Here is a 16,836-nt window from a genome sequence, read left to right on the forward strand (position 1 = left end):
ACTGTGTTATTTCTATAGTGTGTTATTTCTATGCTGTGTTATTTCTATACTGTGTTATTTCTATACTGTGTTATTTCTATACTGTGTTATTTCTATGCTGTGTTATTTCTATAGTGTGATATTTCTATGCTGTGTTATTTCTATAGTGTGTTATTTCTATACTGTTATTTCTATACTGTGTTATTTCTATAGTGTGTTATTTCTATAGTGTTATTTCTATAGTGTGTTATTTCTATAGTGTGTTATTTCTATACTGTGTTATTTCTATAGTGTGTTATTTCTATACTGTGTTATTTCTATGCTGTGTTATTTCTATAGTGTGTTATTTCTATGCTGTGTTATTTCTATAGTGTGTTATTTCTATGCTGTGTTATTTCTATAGTGTGTTATTTCTATACTGTGTTATTTCTATGCTGTGTTATTTCTATAGTGTGTTATTTCTATGCTGTGTTATTTCTATAGTGTGTTATTTCTATGCTGTGTTATTTCTATAGTGTGTTATTTCTATGCTGTGTTATTTCTATAGTGTGTTATTTCTATACTGTGTTATTTCTATAGTGTGTTATTTCTATACTGTGTTATTTCTATGCTGTGTTATTTCTATAGTGTGATATTTCTATGCTGTGTTATTTCTATAGTGTGTTATTTCTATGCTGTGTTATTTCTATGCTGTGTTATTTCTATAGTGTGTTATTTCTATACTGTGTTATTTCTATACTGTGTTATTTCTATAGTGTGTTATTTCTATGCTGTGTTATTTCTATAGTGTGTTATTTCTATACTGTGTTATTTCTATGCTGTGTTATTTCTATAGTGTGTTATTTCTATAGTGTGTTATTTCTATGCTGTGTTATTTCAATAGTGTGTTATTTCTATACTGTGTTATTTCTATAGTGTGTTATTTCTATACTGTGTTATTTCTATGCTGTGTTATTTCTATAGTGTGATATTTCTATGCTGTGTTATTTCTATAGTGTGTTATTTCTATGCTGTGTTATTTCTATGCTGTGTTATTTCTATAGTGTGTTATTTCTATACTGTGTTATTTCTATACTGTGTTATTTCTATAGTGTGTTATTTCTATGCTGTGTTATTTCTATAGTGTGTTATTTCTATACTGTGTTATTTCTATGCTGTGTTATTTCTATAGTGTGTTATTTCTATACTGTGTTATTTCTATGCTGTGTTATTTCTATAGTGTGTTATTTCTATGCTGTGTTATTTCTATAGTGTGTTATTTCTATACTGTGTTATTTCTATAGTGTGTTATTTCTATACTGTGTTATTTCTATGCTGTGTTATTTCTATAGTGTGTTATTTCTATGCTGTGTTATTTCTATAGTGTGTTATTTCTATGCTGTGTTATTTCTATAGTGTGTTATTTCTATACTGTGTTATTTCTATGCTGTGTTATTTCTATAGTGTGTTATTTCTATAGTGTTATTTCTATACTGTTATTTCTATACTGTGTTATTTCTATAGTGTGTTATTTCTATGCTGTGTTATTTCTATACTGTGTTATTTCTATACTGTGTTATTTCTATACTGTGTTATTTCTATGCTGTGTTATTTCTATAGTGTGATATTTCTATGCTGTGTTATTTCTATAGTGTGTTATTTCTATACTGTTATTTCTATACTGTGTTATTTCTATAGTGTGTTATTTCTATAGTGTTATTTCTATAGTGTGTTATTTCTATAGTGTGTTATTTCTATACTGTGTTATTTCTATAGTGTGTTATTTCTATACTGTGTTATTTCTATGCTGTGTTATTTCTATAGTGTGTTATTTCTATGCTGTGTTATTTCTATAGTGTGTTATTTCTATGCTGTGTTATTTCTATAGTGTGTTATTTCTATACTGTGTTATTTCTATGCTGTGTTATTTCTATAGTGTGTTATTTCTATGCTGTGTTATTTCTATAGTGTGTTATTTCTATGCTGTGTTATTTCTATAGTGTGTTATTTCTATGCTGTGTTATTTCTATAGTGTGTTATTTCTATACTGTGTTATTTCTATAGTGTGTTATTTCTATGCTGTGTTATTTCTATGCTGTGTTATTTCTATAGTGTGTTATTTCTATACTGTGTTATTTCTATACTGTGTTATTTCTATAGTGTGTTATTTCTATACTGTGTTATTTCTATGCTGTGTTATTTCTATAGTGTGTTATTTCTATGCTGTGTTATTTCTATAGTGTGTTATTTCTATGCTGTGTTATTTCTATAGTGTGTTATTTCTATACTGTGTTATTTCTATGCTGTGTTATTTCTATAGTGTGTTATTTCTATAGTGTTATTTCTATACTGTTATTTCTATACTGTGTTATTTCTATAGTGTGTTATTTCTATGCTGTGTTATTTCTATACTGTGTTATTTCTATACTGTGTTATTTCTATACTGTGTTATTTCTATGCTGTGTTATTTCTATAGTGTGATATTTCTATGCTGTGTTATTTCTATAGTGTGTTATTTCTATACTGTTATTTCTATACTGTGTTATTTCTATAGTGTGTTATTTCTATAGTGTTATTTCTATAGTGTGTTATTTCTATAGTGTGTTATTTCTATACTGTGTTATTTCTATAGTGTGTTATTTCTATACTGTGTTATTTCTATGCTGTGTTATTTCTATAGTGTGTTATTTCTATGCTGTGTTATTTCTATAGTGTGTTATTTCTATGCTGTGTTATTTCTATAGTGTGTTATTTCTATACTGTGTTATTTCTATGCTGTGTTATTTCTATAGTGTGTTATTTCTATGCTGTGTTATTTCTATAGTGTGTTATTTCTATGCTGTGTTATTTCTATAGTGTGTTATTTCTATGCTGTGTTATTTCTATAGTGTGTTATTTCTATACTGTGTTATTTCTATAGTGTGTTATTTCTATACTGTGTTATTTCTATGCTGTGTTATTTCTATAGTGTGATATTTCTATGCTGTGTTATTTCTATAGTGTGTTATTTCTATGCTGTGTTATTTCTATGCTGTGTTATTTCTATAGTGTGTTATTTCTATACTGTGTTATTTCTATAGTGTGTTATTTCTATGCTGTGTTATTTCTATAGTGTGTTATTTCTATACTGTGTTATTTCTATGCTGTGTTATTTCTATAGTGTGTTATTTCTATAGTGTGTTATTTCTATGCTGTGTTATTTCTATAGTGTGTTATTTCTATACTGTGTTATTTCTATAGTGTGTTATTTCTATACTGTGTTATTTCTATGCTGTGTTATTTCTATAGTGTGATATTTCTATGCTGTGTTATTTCTATAGTGTGTTATTTCTATGCTGTGTTATTTCTATGCTGTGTTATTTCTATAGTGTGTTATTTCTATACTGTGTTATTTCTATACTGTGTTATTTCTATAGTGTGTTATTTCTATGCTGTGTTATTTCTATAGTGTGTTATTTCTATACTGTGTTATTTCTATGCTGTGTTATTTCTATAGTGTGTTATTTCTATACTGTGTTATTTCTATGCTGTGTTATTTCTATAGTGTGTTATTTCTATGCTGTGTTATTTCTATAGTGTGTTATTTCTATACTGTGTTATTTCTATAGTGTGTTATTTCTATACTGTGTTATTTCTATGCTGTGTTATTTCTATAGTGTGTTATTTCTATGCTGTGTTATTTCTATAGTGTGTTATTTCTATGCTGTGTTATTTCTATAGTGTGTTATTTCTATAGTGTGTTATTTCTATGCTGTGTTATTTCTATAGTGTGTTATTTCTATAGTGTTATTTCTATACTGTTATTTCTATACTGTGTTATTTCTATAGTGTGTTATTTCTATGCTGTGTTATTTCTATACTGTGTTATTTCTATACTGTGTTATTTCTATACTGTGTTATTTCTATGCTGTGTTATTTCTATAGTGTGATATTTCTATGCTGTGTTATTTCTATAGTGTGTTATTTCTATACTGTTATTTCTATACTGTGTTATTTCTATACTGTGTTATTTCTATAGTGTTATTTCTATAGTGTGTTATTTCTATAGTGTGTTATTTCTATACTGTGTTATTTCTATACTGTGTTATTTCTATACTGTGTTATTTCTATGCTGTGTTATTTCTATAGTGTGTTATTTCTATGCTGTGTTATTTCTATAGTGTGTTATTTCTATGCTGTGTTATTTCTATAGTGTGTTATTTCTATACTGTGTTATTTCTATGCTGTGTTATTTCTATAGTGTGTTATTTCTATGCTGTGTTATTTCTATAGTGTGTTATTTCTATGCTGTGTTATTTCTATAGTGTGTTATTTCTATGCTGTGTTATTTCTATAGTGTGTTATTTCTATACTGTGTTATTTCTATAGTGTGTTATTTCTATACTGTGTTATTTCTATGCTGTGTTATTTCTATAGTGTGATATTTCTATGCTGTGTTATTTCTATAGTGTGTTATTTCTATGCTGTGTTATTTCTATGCTGTGTTATTTCTATAGTGTGTTATTTCTATACTGTGTTATTTCTATACTGTGTTATTTCTATAGTGTGTTATTTCTATGCTGTGTTATTTCTATAGTGTGTTATTTCTATACTGTGTTATTTCTATGCTGTGTTATTTCTATAGTGTGTTATTTCTATACTGTGTTATTTCTATGCTGTGTTATTTCTATAGTGTGTTATTTCTATGCTGTTATTTCTATAGTGTGATATTTCTATGCTGTGTTATTTCTATAGTGTGTTATTTCTATGCTGTGTTATTTCTATAGTGTGTTATTTCTATGCTGTGTTATTTCTATAGTGTGTTATTTCTATAATGTGTTATTTCTATAGTGTGTTATTTCTATGCTGTGTTATTTCTATACTGTGTTATTTCTATGCTGTGTTATTTCTATATTGTGTTATTTCTATGCTGTGTTATTTCTATAATATGTTATTTCTATAGTGTTATTTCTATAGTGTGTTATTTCTATGCTGTGTTGCTCTGTATGTTTTGAGCTGATGAAAATTACCTGGAAATTACAAATATAGACAACTGATGAATAAAGCATTATTTTCGTAAACATGGCGAATCTGAAAACAAATATTTACGTTGCGACTGTAAGTCCTGACTCATCAGGTCAGCGGCACGATTCAAACACGACCTTTTACTCCTGGCCTTCACTATAGTTAATGTTTAAAAGATTTCCAGTGGTCAGTTCCTACTCTATAAAACAGGCCACTTTAAGCCATAGTACGTGTGGAGACACTGAATGTAAGTAGCAGTGCATTTTTATTACATACAAACATTAAGCTTCTGTTTTTAAGCTTGTAGCTGTAAGGAAACTGATTGTGAAACATTGATATTTATATTTTAAGTAAATATTTTTAGAATTCAATATATAATAACATAAATTAATAACCAATAACCAATTAATAACTTATGGCAAGTTCATTGTTGTCTATATATATATATATATATATATATATATATATATATATATATATATATACATAAATTATTTACATTACTTAATTTATTTTGTATTGTTTTATTTTATCGTCATTTGACTCAATAGAGATATATTCTGCACATTTTATAATATATATATATATATATATATATATATATATGCACAAATGTACAGAATTTGATTGTACATTAGCTTTAGTATATAGTCTGACCTGCTTATCACAGTGTCTTTGTTCTTCCTATTTCACATATTTCCTCTCTTATATTTTTTGTGCTAATCGTTGTTTATTTCATTAATTTTGTTGTTTAAGACATCTCATGCACTGGACATCAGAATTAAATCCAAAATGATTTATCATGCCTGATCTAAATTATATCAGATATATTGATCATGTTATAGTTAAGCTTCTACTTATCAATACGCTCCAGGAGTAAAAATAAATAAAACACTGAGGTGAGGCAAGAAAAAACAGACGTGCAGCAGACATGCAACAACTTGAACCAGGTTCAACAGTTCTGGCTTACAAAAAATATAAATGATTTTCAGACTTGTGAAATGATGCGCTATTACATAAAAGTATAAAAACACATGAAATATTACGGGGCCTTAAAGATGCGAAAGTCTGAAATTCACTTATATTTTTAAACCCTTTCGCGCGTGTTGCTGTTGTTCCTCATTCGGCGGATCTTGTTAGGGGTCGCCACAGCGGATCATTGGTCTGTATGTTTGATTTGGCACAGTTTTTACGCTGGATGTCCTTCCTGACGCAACCCTCCCCAGTTTTATCCGGGTTTGGGACCGGCACTGAGACAGTGACCCACAGGGGCCAGGGATCGAACCCCGGGCTGCAGCAGTGAGAGCGCTGTGGCCCAACCAATATTCCTCCAGCGACCCTCAAACCCTTTCATGCATAAATTCTTTAAAAACATATCCAGATTTTTTAGAAAGTGTCTTATTTATAAAAAGTCAAAATTCATATCGTATTAAAAAGTGAATGGATTGTGCATGTGTAGAAATACCAGGAGTAAAAACGGATAAAACATTACACATAATAAAAAAAAAAAAAACATGATTTCAATGAGTTTATAACCAAAAATTCTTTAATTTATGCTTGCAGTTTTGGACTACATGTTGTTGATTGACGATAAATGAAATGTCTATTTTTGGGGGGATTTTTTGCCCCTGATTTTCTCTGTAATTTATTCATGGCCAATAATAAATTCCCTTCCTCCAGTTAGCGCGAAGGCTATCAGGTGCTTCCTCTGAGACACGTGAATCCAGCCACTGCATCTTTTTGAACTGCTGTTCATGTAACAACAGCTGACGGCGTAACACACTCGGAGGAAAGCGCTATCCGCCCACTTCCACATGCGTGAGCTCACAGACCGCCATGATTGGCTGGTGTTGCTGTGATTGACAGGGGAGAGAGAGTGTAAGCCCCTCCCTCTCTGTGAGCATGCCCAGTTTTGCCCTCTTGGACTCCGGGTCGTGGATGGCTGTGGCATCATCAATATTTTGTCTCTAACAAATCTTACAGTGCAGTAAACTCTCTCTAACCCTGCTGATTAACCCGATTATCTAATCAGTAAACATATACATTACCAATATCGTGTTAATGCTAGACTGGTGTAAATATTTATTACTAGTTATTTATGAGATTTTCTTTACTAACATTCAGTAAACCAGTCTCACAGAGGATACAAAAAGTGCGTACTTATGACACGTAAACATGATACTGTACATTACATTAAACAATTTCGTTTTTTAGGAAACAATTAAATCAGGATTTTTTCCCTCTTTTATTAAATACAACAAAATTAAAATAATTTAATGAAAATTTGCATCTAATTATTATTATTATCTGTTCATCTAAATACAGAGGTCTCAGAACAATTTTACAGCGTAAACAATGAATTCTGTAGAACTTTGTTCTACTTTCTTTCGTTCCAGACCATAAGGACGATTTCCGTTGGAAATAGTGAAGTTTTCCTGTTTACTTGCTTCTTTACCAAATACTAATAGCAGAGTCACCAGCTTGAAGTGACCTCATGCGTGCAGCCTATTAAAGGTCTCCACTACGTCGTGCTCATCCTCTTTCCCATTCTCGTCTTGTTGAGGAGTATAGAGCACTAATCACTATAAGTGCAAATAAGAGGAAAGAGGAAACACACGGGCAATGCTGAAAACATAACCATTTGTCAAATTGTCTACTCATTCTCTCTCTCTCTCTCTCTCTCTCTCTCTCTCTCTGTTTTTTTGCTAATTGTGTTATTGTTAAATCTGCACTGTTAGAGTGCAATGTAGCTTTCTGACTCTTGGCATCTTCATATTATACATGAAATCTCTACGGCTAGTGCTGCAACACTTTCAGGAACATTCTCAGAGCAAGAACAGCATGGTGATATTTTACATCAACCACCATGCGATGCGATGTTGATTCCTATAAGTAGGACCATTGTGGCAGAGTAGATCATACATACACCTTGAAATTACTGGCCCCTTGGGACTTGTTGTATACAAGCCAGTGGGAAATTGACTCATGAGGAGTAAATCCCTTATGTTTCACAGTGAACAATGTCATGAAGTTGACTAGAATCATCTCTTCTTTATCCTAAAAGTGCATGTGGCACCGGTGTCTGTGTACAGCAGAGCAGTGCATTAACTACTGAGGGCTTTTCTTAAAAGTGCAGAATGCATTTGACCTTAAAGATTCCATATGACCCAAAGGAAGATGTAGACTAGAATATGGATTTTGCTTTTTAGACAAGTAGGCAAATTCTAAGCATTATCTGTCAGCACTGTGTCTGAGCTTGTGACTGGAGTTCAAACATGTCGCGCTGTGGCCATGCCAAAGGAGACTGATTTCACAGTATATTAATAAACCTATCATCTGACCTGTGCTTGCTGGTGAGAATGTCACGAGACCAGGCCTGTGTCCAGTGAGAGCTCTTATTTACACTTACAGCATTTAGCAGACGCCTCTTTTACAGAGCGACTTAAAGAAGTGCTATGTAGTCTTTATCAAATACACAGCCTCATGCTAGTTCAGTAGGTCAAGGATCAGGATTACCATCGAGCTAAAACCATGTTAGGGGAAGATTAGTAAAGCAAGATAAGAAAACACACATCAAAAGATCTTTAAAATATATTAGATAAGTGTTCATGTAAGTGCTTGGTGAAGAGTCTTGGTCTTTAGTCAGCATGGAGACGTTCTTTAAACCACCTGGGGGTGGACAGAGAAGAATCCTGACGCATGTCTTTCTTGTACCTTGAGAGATAGCAGACCCAGTCAAGCCGTATTAGAGGATCAGAGGGAGTGAGGTGCAGTGTGGGGTCTGATAAGTGCTTTAAGGTAGGTGGTCTGTTTTTTTTTCCTTTGGAGGCAAGCATAAGTGTTTTATGTCTGATGTGAGTAGCCACACGAAGCCAGAAAGGAGGGAGGGAGTGTAGAAATGGGGTGGTGTGCAAGACCTCGGGAAGACTGAAAGAGCTGCATTCTGGATTAGTTGCAGGGGCCAGGAGCAGTTGCAGTCGTGTAGTCCATTCTCAAAATGACAAGGGACCGAACAAGCACCTGAATGGCCTGAGGTTGTAAAAGAGAAACCGGCATGAGGGAAGCAAGGTTGTCCAGGTTGTGTGCAGTGACAGATGATGAGACCTGTGAGTTCTCCATGAAGATCATAAGATCTTAACATGGGGATGCATCTCCAGGGATGTAGCTCAGTCTTGCTGGGATTTAGTTTCAGGCGGTGAGTTTTCATCTATGATGAGATGTCTGCCAGACATGCTGAGATCTGTGCAGTAACGTGATTGTCTGAGGAAGGAAAGGAGAGGATGAGTTGTGTGTCATGAGCGTAGCAGTGATAAGAACAAACCATGTGAAGATAATACCACACTGAGAGAGCTAGGTAAACGATGGCCAGCGGGCAGGTCACTGACCTGCAGTCTGTGTTCATTGGGGAGCACCATGACAGGGCTCTGCTTTGTAGAGACAGATTAGCCTATTGGGTAAAGGAAGTAATTGCACAAGCATAATTAAATACAAATTAAAAGATGCCCTCTTCAATTAAATGCCATTTGACAAGCACTATGGCTACCTCTTGGTGACACTATGACAGGGGTGTCCAAAGTTCGGCCCTAGAGACAAAAGGCCCATGGACAGATGTTCACTGGCCCCTGGCTTCTCTCTCAGGATGTATGATAGGTGACCCTCTGGCTAACTCAATGCAATTTTTCCTTTCACCTGATGGTGGCAGCAGACTGCGTTAACAAAGTTAACTAAAAGTCAAGGGCCTTTTTCTGACTCCACCTGCAAATTAATTTACTGATTGATCATTAAATTAATTTACTAAATTAATTTAATGATATTTAGTCATGGCTGCAGACAAAAAGCACAAAGTTAACAGTGAGAAGGAGCGATTTTAAAGAGCAGGAGACCACTAAGCATGAGAAACTTGCATGAATTCTTGAAAGATTCCTTAACTAAAGTGGATTTGCCAACAAGTATTAAAGATGACTATTGAATTTAGGATTATGTAAGATGATTATGATTATGTCTAATTACTTTTGGGTCATGAAATGGGGGGACGACATATATTATTATTTCAACTCCTATATATACAGTATATTGATGATCCTCTGGTATTTTGATGAGGTCTAATCTGCCCTCCTTTGAAAACATTATGGATGCCAGTGCGCTAAGAGGAACGTCACTTGTGGACTATTCAGAAGTAGGAACATGGATTTTTGATACATGGCCTCTGCAAGTTCCAAATGAAACTGAGCTGACAGGTCAGAACAAAAGGAAATAAAGCCATGGTTCTATGACCAAGAGGAAAACTGCCAGGGAAACCTAAGTCACTTGGGTTGCCAGAGGATGAGGATGATGCAACAGGGGTCTTTTATAGGCTGCACAGCTCATGGTCTTGGTTGACGCCACTAGTTCCACAGAAAACATAACCTACTCAGTTTTATTATTTAACTTGTATTGTCCCTTTTATATTATTGTCCAGGTTATAAAATGTGGCAAAAGATTCAGTGCTGTTTGACATTTGCCATCCTGCTGATGGTGGCTTTGGCTGACCACAATGAGGGCCACAATCATGCAGAACATTCAGCAGATCACCACGAAGAAGGCAAGTTATGCCACAAACTCTCACCTGACACACTCAATGCTGAATTCGCCTTCGCCCTTTACCATAAACTCTCCAGCCATGCTGATGCCAAGGGCAAGAACATCTTCTTCTCTCCACTGAGTATCTCCATGGCTCTGTCCATGCTGGCTCTGGGAGCCAAGGGGGAGACCCACTCAGAAATCTTCAATACTCTGGGTTACAGTTCCATCACAGAGGATCAGGTCAATGAAGCCTATGAGAATCTGCTGCAAATGCTGGACCACAACAAGGAGGCCATGCTGCTGGAGACAGGAGGTGGTCTGGCTGTCCGAGAAGGCTTCAAACCTGTCGACAAGTTTCTGAAGGATCTTCAGCACTTCTACCGTACAGAGGCCTTCAGTGTGGACTTTTCCAAACCTGAAGTTGCCGTCGAAGAGGTCAACAAGTTCATCGCCAAGAAGACCAAGGACACCATCACTGACATGGTCAAGAGCCTGGAACCAGAAACCGTTATGGTGCTCATCAACTACATTTACTTCAAAGGTAGAGTTAGCAATATTTAACACAGATTAATGTCCTTTTCAGCTGTAGCCTGTTTTTTTTGTGGATGAATTGCAAAGTGTTGTTCAATCCTTTAATCTACTGTTTAAGGTAAATGGGAGAAGCCTTTCGTAGCCGAGGCTACCCGCAAAGCCGACTTCCATGTGGATGAGAATACGAAGGTCACTGTGGACATGATGAAGGCAAAGGATGATCAATACAATATCTACATAACCAAGAACATCACCCTTATCAAGTTGCTCTACTATGGCAATGCTTCCATGGTGATCATTCTTCCCAGAGAGGGAAAAATTGAGGAAATGGAGAAACACATTACCAACGATCATCTCAAGGACTGGCTAGGCAAAACTCGCCAGAGGTAATGAAGTCCCAAACATTTGAAAAATGAGACTTTCGGTCACAGTAAGCTTCATTTTTATTTGTGTATTAATACTGAAAATATACTTTTCCATGTCTGAGCTCATTGCTGTTTTTTTCAGGTCTGTGGACCTTTATATGCCCAAGTTCTCCATCTCTGCCTCTGCCTGTCTCGGGGACACTCTGAAGGAAATGGGTATTGTTGATGCATTCTCGGACAAGGCAGACTTCTCTGGGATGAGTGAAGAGATACCACTGAAGGTTTCCAAAGTATGCAGAGAAATCTACTCTGTATCTCTTTAACCTTTGATCTCTATCATAATTATTCAGTAACCATCATAAATCTGACAGGAACGTATGTTAGCATGGAGCCGCCGGGAACTGATCAAATGTGTTATGTTGACTTTATTCTTGTGTTCGGTATCTCCACAGGTTCTCCACAAGGCAATCCTCAATGTTGATGAGAAAGGCACTGAAGCAGCTGGTACCACCACTGTAGAGATAGTACAGAGGGCTATGCCATTACCCATACATATTGACAGACCTTTCCTGGTCTTCATCGTGGAAGAAGCTTCCAAGAGCATCCTCTTCATGGGCAAGATAATCAACCCTACTGAATAATAACAGCCGGCTGTAGCTGTTTCTAACCCACAGTCTAATGAACCGGCTTCATTTTTTTATTTCAAATTTATCAGCACATGCATTTGGGTCTTGCTGTTACTTATCAGTGAGCAGGTAAATGTTCTGTAAGTTTAGATTGGCACAGGAAATTTGTTCAGCTGAAATAACATGCAAACAATCAAAAATAAAAATGAAAAAGAAAAATAGATGTTGTGGATGATTCTTGCAAATCAAACATTCAGACAGTGCAATCATCATGGGTTCTTGTAGCGCTCTATTATCTGCTAGCTCATTCTTGGACAAGTCAGATAATGCAGCAGTGAGCAATAGGAACTGTGTGTTAGTGATGTGATAAAAGAAAGGTTAATGTTTTCTGAAAAGCTGAAAAAAAAAACCAAGAGGCAAAATTTGGTGCAAGTGAGACCATCGCAACAGAAACTGAACCTACAGGCAGAATTATTTTCACTTCAAGACAATAAGCCAAAATTAATTAAATTAAACAAATCAAGATGCGATAAAGGTTTGTTTTTAAAAAAATAAAAGGCATCTATCTTTCTATCAAGGTTGGAGACGCTACAGTTCAAGCTCATTTACTGTCGAAAACCAGACTATGGACCTGCCACACATATACAAATATCTTTGAAAACATAACTTTTATCTTTGCTGTTCACATGAAAATAGTGATTTTGGCCACTGATGATGAAACGTTTTGAAGTCAGAGGTGGAGATATTTAAATGTTTCACTGTTTTGTGTGGATGGAATAAACATAAACATCACAGCCTAGACGTGTGTATGTCCGTTGTGTGTTTTTGTGCGCTAAGACTCGGTTTATCATGTCTGCTGATCATGTCAGATTGTTACTTTGCGCTCTGCATTTTCTTATTTGCTAATGAGTTTGTAATTTAATTTCACTTTACTATTGAGCCCTTGTACACAGGAGACAGAATATGATCCCCACTGTGCTGCTGTACTGCGCCTGAATCCACGGCTCAGGTGCTACACATCGCACTGGGCAAACTAGCAACTGGTGTAACAATTCCATTCAGAGATAGTTGTGGCTAAAGACATGACAGGAAAACATCTGGCTATGTTGGTGTTTTTCCACATCTGATCTTTTCCACAGCTCAGCTTGCAGCTCTGAATGTTATTCTTCAGCCATTTTACCTAACAGTTTATGACGTACTATCACCACCTGCTGGGCTAGTGTACTCATGAGTGTTTTCAAATCATTTTTTGCATGTTCATGTGGGCAGAAACATTTTTGAAAATGCTGTTCAATCTGGACTGCATTTTTTTAAACAGAGAGTTAAAAACTATGTTTTCAAAAATATGTGTATAGGTGTATGTGTGGATGGGACCTGAGAGAACGAGTGGGAAACTTAAACTCAGAGTCGATAAACAGGAAGTCATCAAAAGAGACACATCAAATATATCTCTCAGAAGGAAGAATATAACTCTCAAAACGTACACAGCCATAAGGGATGGCAAGACTTCGCAATGTGCTGCTGAACTTCGAGGCTATTTATAGAGAAAATCAGAAATTCTTGACTCTTTGGTTGTCAAAGCTTATCTTCGGCTGATCTCCAGAATTATAGCGACCTCTGCTGACGGAGCGTGCTAAAGTCCAGAGCTGGTGTTACATTTAGATTGTAAGCTTTGTTTTATGCAAGATGACCTCTTCAACCTCTTCAGTTTCTACCACAGATTTATTGTTGAAGACTGAACATTATTAAGAGACTGAGAAATCTGTCTGAAACCACTTCGGATTTGGTGCTGAAAGCTCTTTGTTTCTGGAGATTGGCTTCCTCATGCATCCCCTTCTTAGCAACTTCTTGATCCTTTTGATAATGTTTCTTACGATATATAAGTAATAACCCTTTAATTATGCTCCTGATTGGGTGATTCGAGCAGCTCAACAACCATGTGCGCCTTTGGTGTTGGAAGATCTTTCATTGTTCTAATGGAAACAAATAACGAAGACATTATTCATGTATGAAACAGCATACTGTATTTATACTCCAGAGAAACAGGAAGCTGTCAAAAGCAAAAAGGAGTTCATGGAGGCTGGAAAAGAGAGAATTGAGTCAAGAGTGATGCCAAATCTTTACATCAGGTTTGACTGAAGATGATATCTAGCATAGAGGGCAAGAAAGTTCATTATAACAGAAATTTAATTTTAAATTAATACCAAAATTTCTGACAAGACCTTAAACACACCAGTAACATTCTGTCATGAGCACAGCTTGTTTCCCTTGTTTTAATTTGTATATCTGTCCTTTCTGTTTCTTGCACGAGTTTTAAAATAGAGATACAAAAAAAAGCAGTTTATCCTTTGCTGAAAAGGTTTATGATATTATGTAGTCACAAGGGCTTTCTAGAAGTGTGAAACTGTAACTAAATTAAGTGACTAGTATAACTAATCTAATAACTAATAAGGAGGTCACAAAGAAGAAGTGATCATGAAGCTATCTGGGGTGAAAAAAGGAAAAAAAAGAAAAAAGTAGAAGAGGCAACACAAAACTGAAAACACTGGGGAAAAAAATTTATTTTCATTTCATTCAGTTTGTCCACTTTCCTGCTTCCACTTGTTGATGTAATTAAATGGATAAAGTTAGTGGCTAACTACGACTAACTAGCTAGTACCTAGAGTAAGAAGTGTCAGGTTAATGACCGTTAGCTCAGCAGCCTGTTGACTTTAAAGATAATCTCCGCTCAGGTGGTTGAAAAGTCAATCACCTACAGTTCTTTTCAGAACTATAGCAGCTCACACACTCACAGCCTTCACCACGCTAAGAAGCCTAATGAAAGTATAAAAAATAAACACAGTCAGTGCAGAACATTGCTGCAGAACATTGCTGCAGAACATTGCTGCAGAACATTGCTGCAGAACATTGCTGCAGAACATTGCTGCAGAACATTGCTGCAGAACATTGCTGCAGGACCACTGTAGTGTTACACAAGAAGCCAGACGTTCCACTGAATGTGTGAACAGTGTTTAAAGGGAGTGTGTGATTAGAAACAGGTGTGCTCAGTTAGTCATCAGGTAACCCTGAGCTGGGAAGTGGGTCATGTGACAGGTCATGTGATGGACTTTGTAGTCTTTTGTGCTGCTGGGAAATGGAGTTCAATGTGGGAAATAGTTTCAGGCGTCATCAGTGTTACAACCAACTGAAAGTGATGCAGGAACATTTTTAAGCTAAATTCAGCTTGACTACATTTCCCCCTGTCATGTCTAATCTGTGTTAGCGACGGTTTGCTTCAAAAACAGCAAAGAAGCAGAAATCTTTGTGTTAAAGTACATTGTAATTTATTATTGTATTTATTTTATTCATGTTATTTATATGTACAATTTAGTTATTTGCAATTTCTTTGTAATAGTTATTTTTCTTTAGCTCTATTTATTTATTTATTCATTTATTTACTTGTTTAGAGAGTTCATTCTTTGTGTAGATAGTTCTTGTTCAGTTGTTTTTATTTTATTGATTATTAAACTGTTCAGTAAACCTCATCCAAGATAATGAAGTATTAATTCTGTTCATTCTTGCATATACAATAATATGATTATTATCAGTGGGGACCCTGATGAATTTATGTTCAGAACCGGCCCTGCGTTTGTACTGAGCGTTTTCTCGCATTGATCTTTGCCTGTTTTCGTATTTTTCAGATGATGTTTAACCCGTGTTAAAGTATTGGCCCTGCGTATTGACCCCACTATTGATTATTGAGCTTCGTCTAATGAACTGTAGGCTGAACAAACACACTCTTCTCCTGTGTCCAACGCAATACGGCCTCCAACATGATTTATTAAACCCACTGTATATATATACACACAGTTCTGTGCAAAAGTCTTAGTCACATGTAAATAAATGCTGTAGAGTAAAGACGCCTTCAGAAATAATGAAACTAAATGTTTCTACATTAAAAAGCCCTATAAAGAGCAGTAAACAGTAATAAATGAAACAAAGTCAGTATTTAATGTGACGATCCTTCACTTTAAATAAATAAAGCAGTATCTGAGGTGCAGTGTGTGCAGTTTTATAAGGAAATGAGCTGGAAGTGTTACTGAGCATCTTGCAGAAGCAGCCACAGTTCTTCTGGAGACTTTGACTGTCGACTCGCTTCTTATTTCTGCAGCGAAACCCAGCAGCCTTCATTATGTTTTTATCTGAAAAGTGTCTCTTATGGAATCTGCTGCTTTCTTTACTGACATACAAACATTTTTCTGTAACGTTTCATTTTGTGCTGGAAAACTAATGTTTGGAATCTAAAATGCTTTTGTGCTGAATCAATAATGTAGAAGTCAGAAAATACAATTTAGTTCAATTCAATCTTATTTGTAAAGCGCGTTTAACAATGGACTTTGTCACAAAGCAGCTTTACAGAAATAAATGGATTCACAAAAAATATATTGTAAATATGTGAATTTATCTCTAATGAGTGAGCCAGAGGTGACGGTGGTGAGGAAAAACTCCCTGAAACATCATGAGGAAGAAACCTTGAGAGGAACCAGACTCAGAAGGAACCCATCCTCATCTGGGTGCAACGGATAGCGCGATTATAAATCATTCCCTAAAATAAAAATCTATAACAAAGTTTGTATGTATATATATAGCTGATTATTAATAAACAAGTGAACTAAAAATGGATTTGAGCTTTGGCTCCTTCCAGCAGCCAACCTCATAATATTTTAGAATATAATATAAAATAATTTGAGTTAGAGTATTTGAGAAATTTATTTGGTTAATGAAAACCAGTCCAGGTCCTACAGCCAAAA

General features: G+C 35.1%; 1 protein-coding gene across 2 annotated transcripts; it reads left to right on the forward strand.

Moving 5' to 3' along the window:
* The first annotated feature begins 5,079 nt into the window (after positions 1 to 5,079).
* Positions 5,080 to 12,267, forward strand: LOC113525592 (alpha-1-antitrypsin homolog). 2 transcript variants are annotated; one of them, XM_034313948.2, is made up of 5 exons: positions 5,080 to 5,209; positions 10,421 to 11,065; positions 11,174 to 11,441; positions 11,563 to 11,710; positions 11,873 to 12,267. In XM_034313948.2, the coding sequence occupies exons 1-5, from the start codon at positions 5,128 to 5,130 to the stop codon at positions 12,059 to 12,061; spliced, it is 1,332 nt and encodes a 443-aa protein (XP_034169839.1). In that variant the 5' UTR covers positions 5,080 to 5,127; the 3' UTR covers positions 12,062 to 12,267. The 2 variants fall into 2 exon arrangements, with proteins under 2 accessions (XP_034169839.1, XP_026767952.2); XM_026912151.3 differs by lacking the exon at positions 5,080 to 5,209 and adding an exon at positions 8,400 to 8,760.
* Positions 12,268 to 16,836: the final 4,569 nt, after the last annotated feature.

This window comes from Pangasianodon hypophthalmus, chromosome 19 (assembly GCF_027358585.1).
Source record: "Pangasianodon hypophthalmus isolate fPanHyp1 chromosome 19, fPanHyp1.pri, whole genome shotgun sequence".
Classification (NCBI taxonomy): domain Eukaryota; kingdom Metazoa; phylum Chordata; class Actinopteri; order Siluriformes; family Pangasiidae; genus Pangasianodon; species Pangasianodon hypophthalmus.

Bases quoted from the DNA above. Each gene is read 5' to 3' on its own strand.
- LOC113525592 (XM_034313948.2), top strand. From the start codon at position 5,128: ATGTTTAAAAGATTTCCAGTGGTCAGTTCCTACTCTATAAAACAGGCC. The intron at 11,066-11,173 runs GTAGAGTTAGCA...CTACTGTTTAAG, and splicing joins CAACTACATTTACTTCAAAG to GTAAATGGGAGAAGCCTTTC. The intron at 11,442-11,562 runs GTAATGAAGTCC...TGTTTTTTTCAG, and splicing joins CTAGGCAAAACTCGCCAGAG to GTCTGTGGACCTTTATATGC.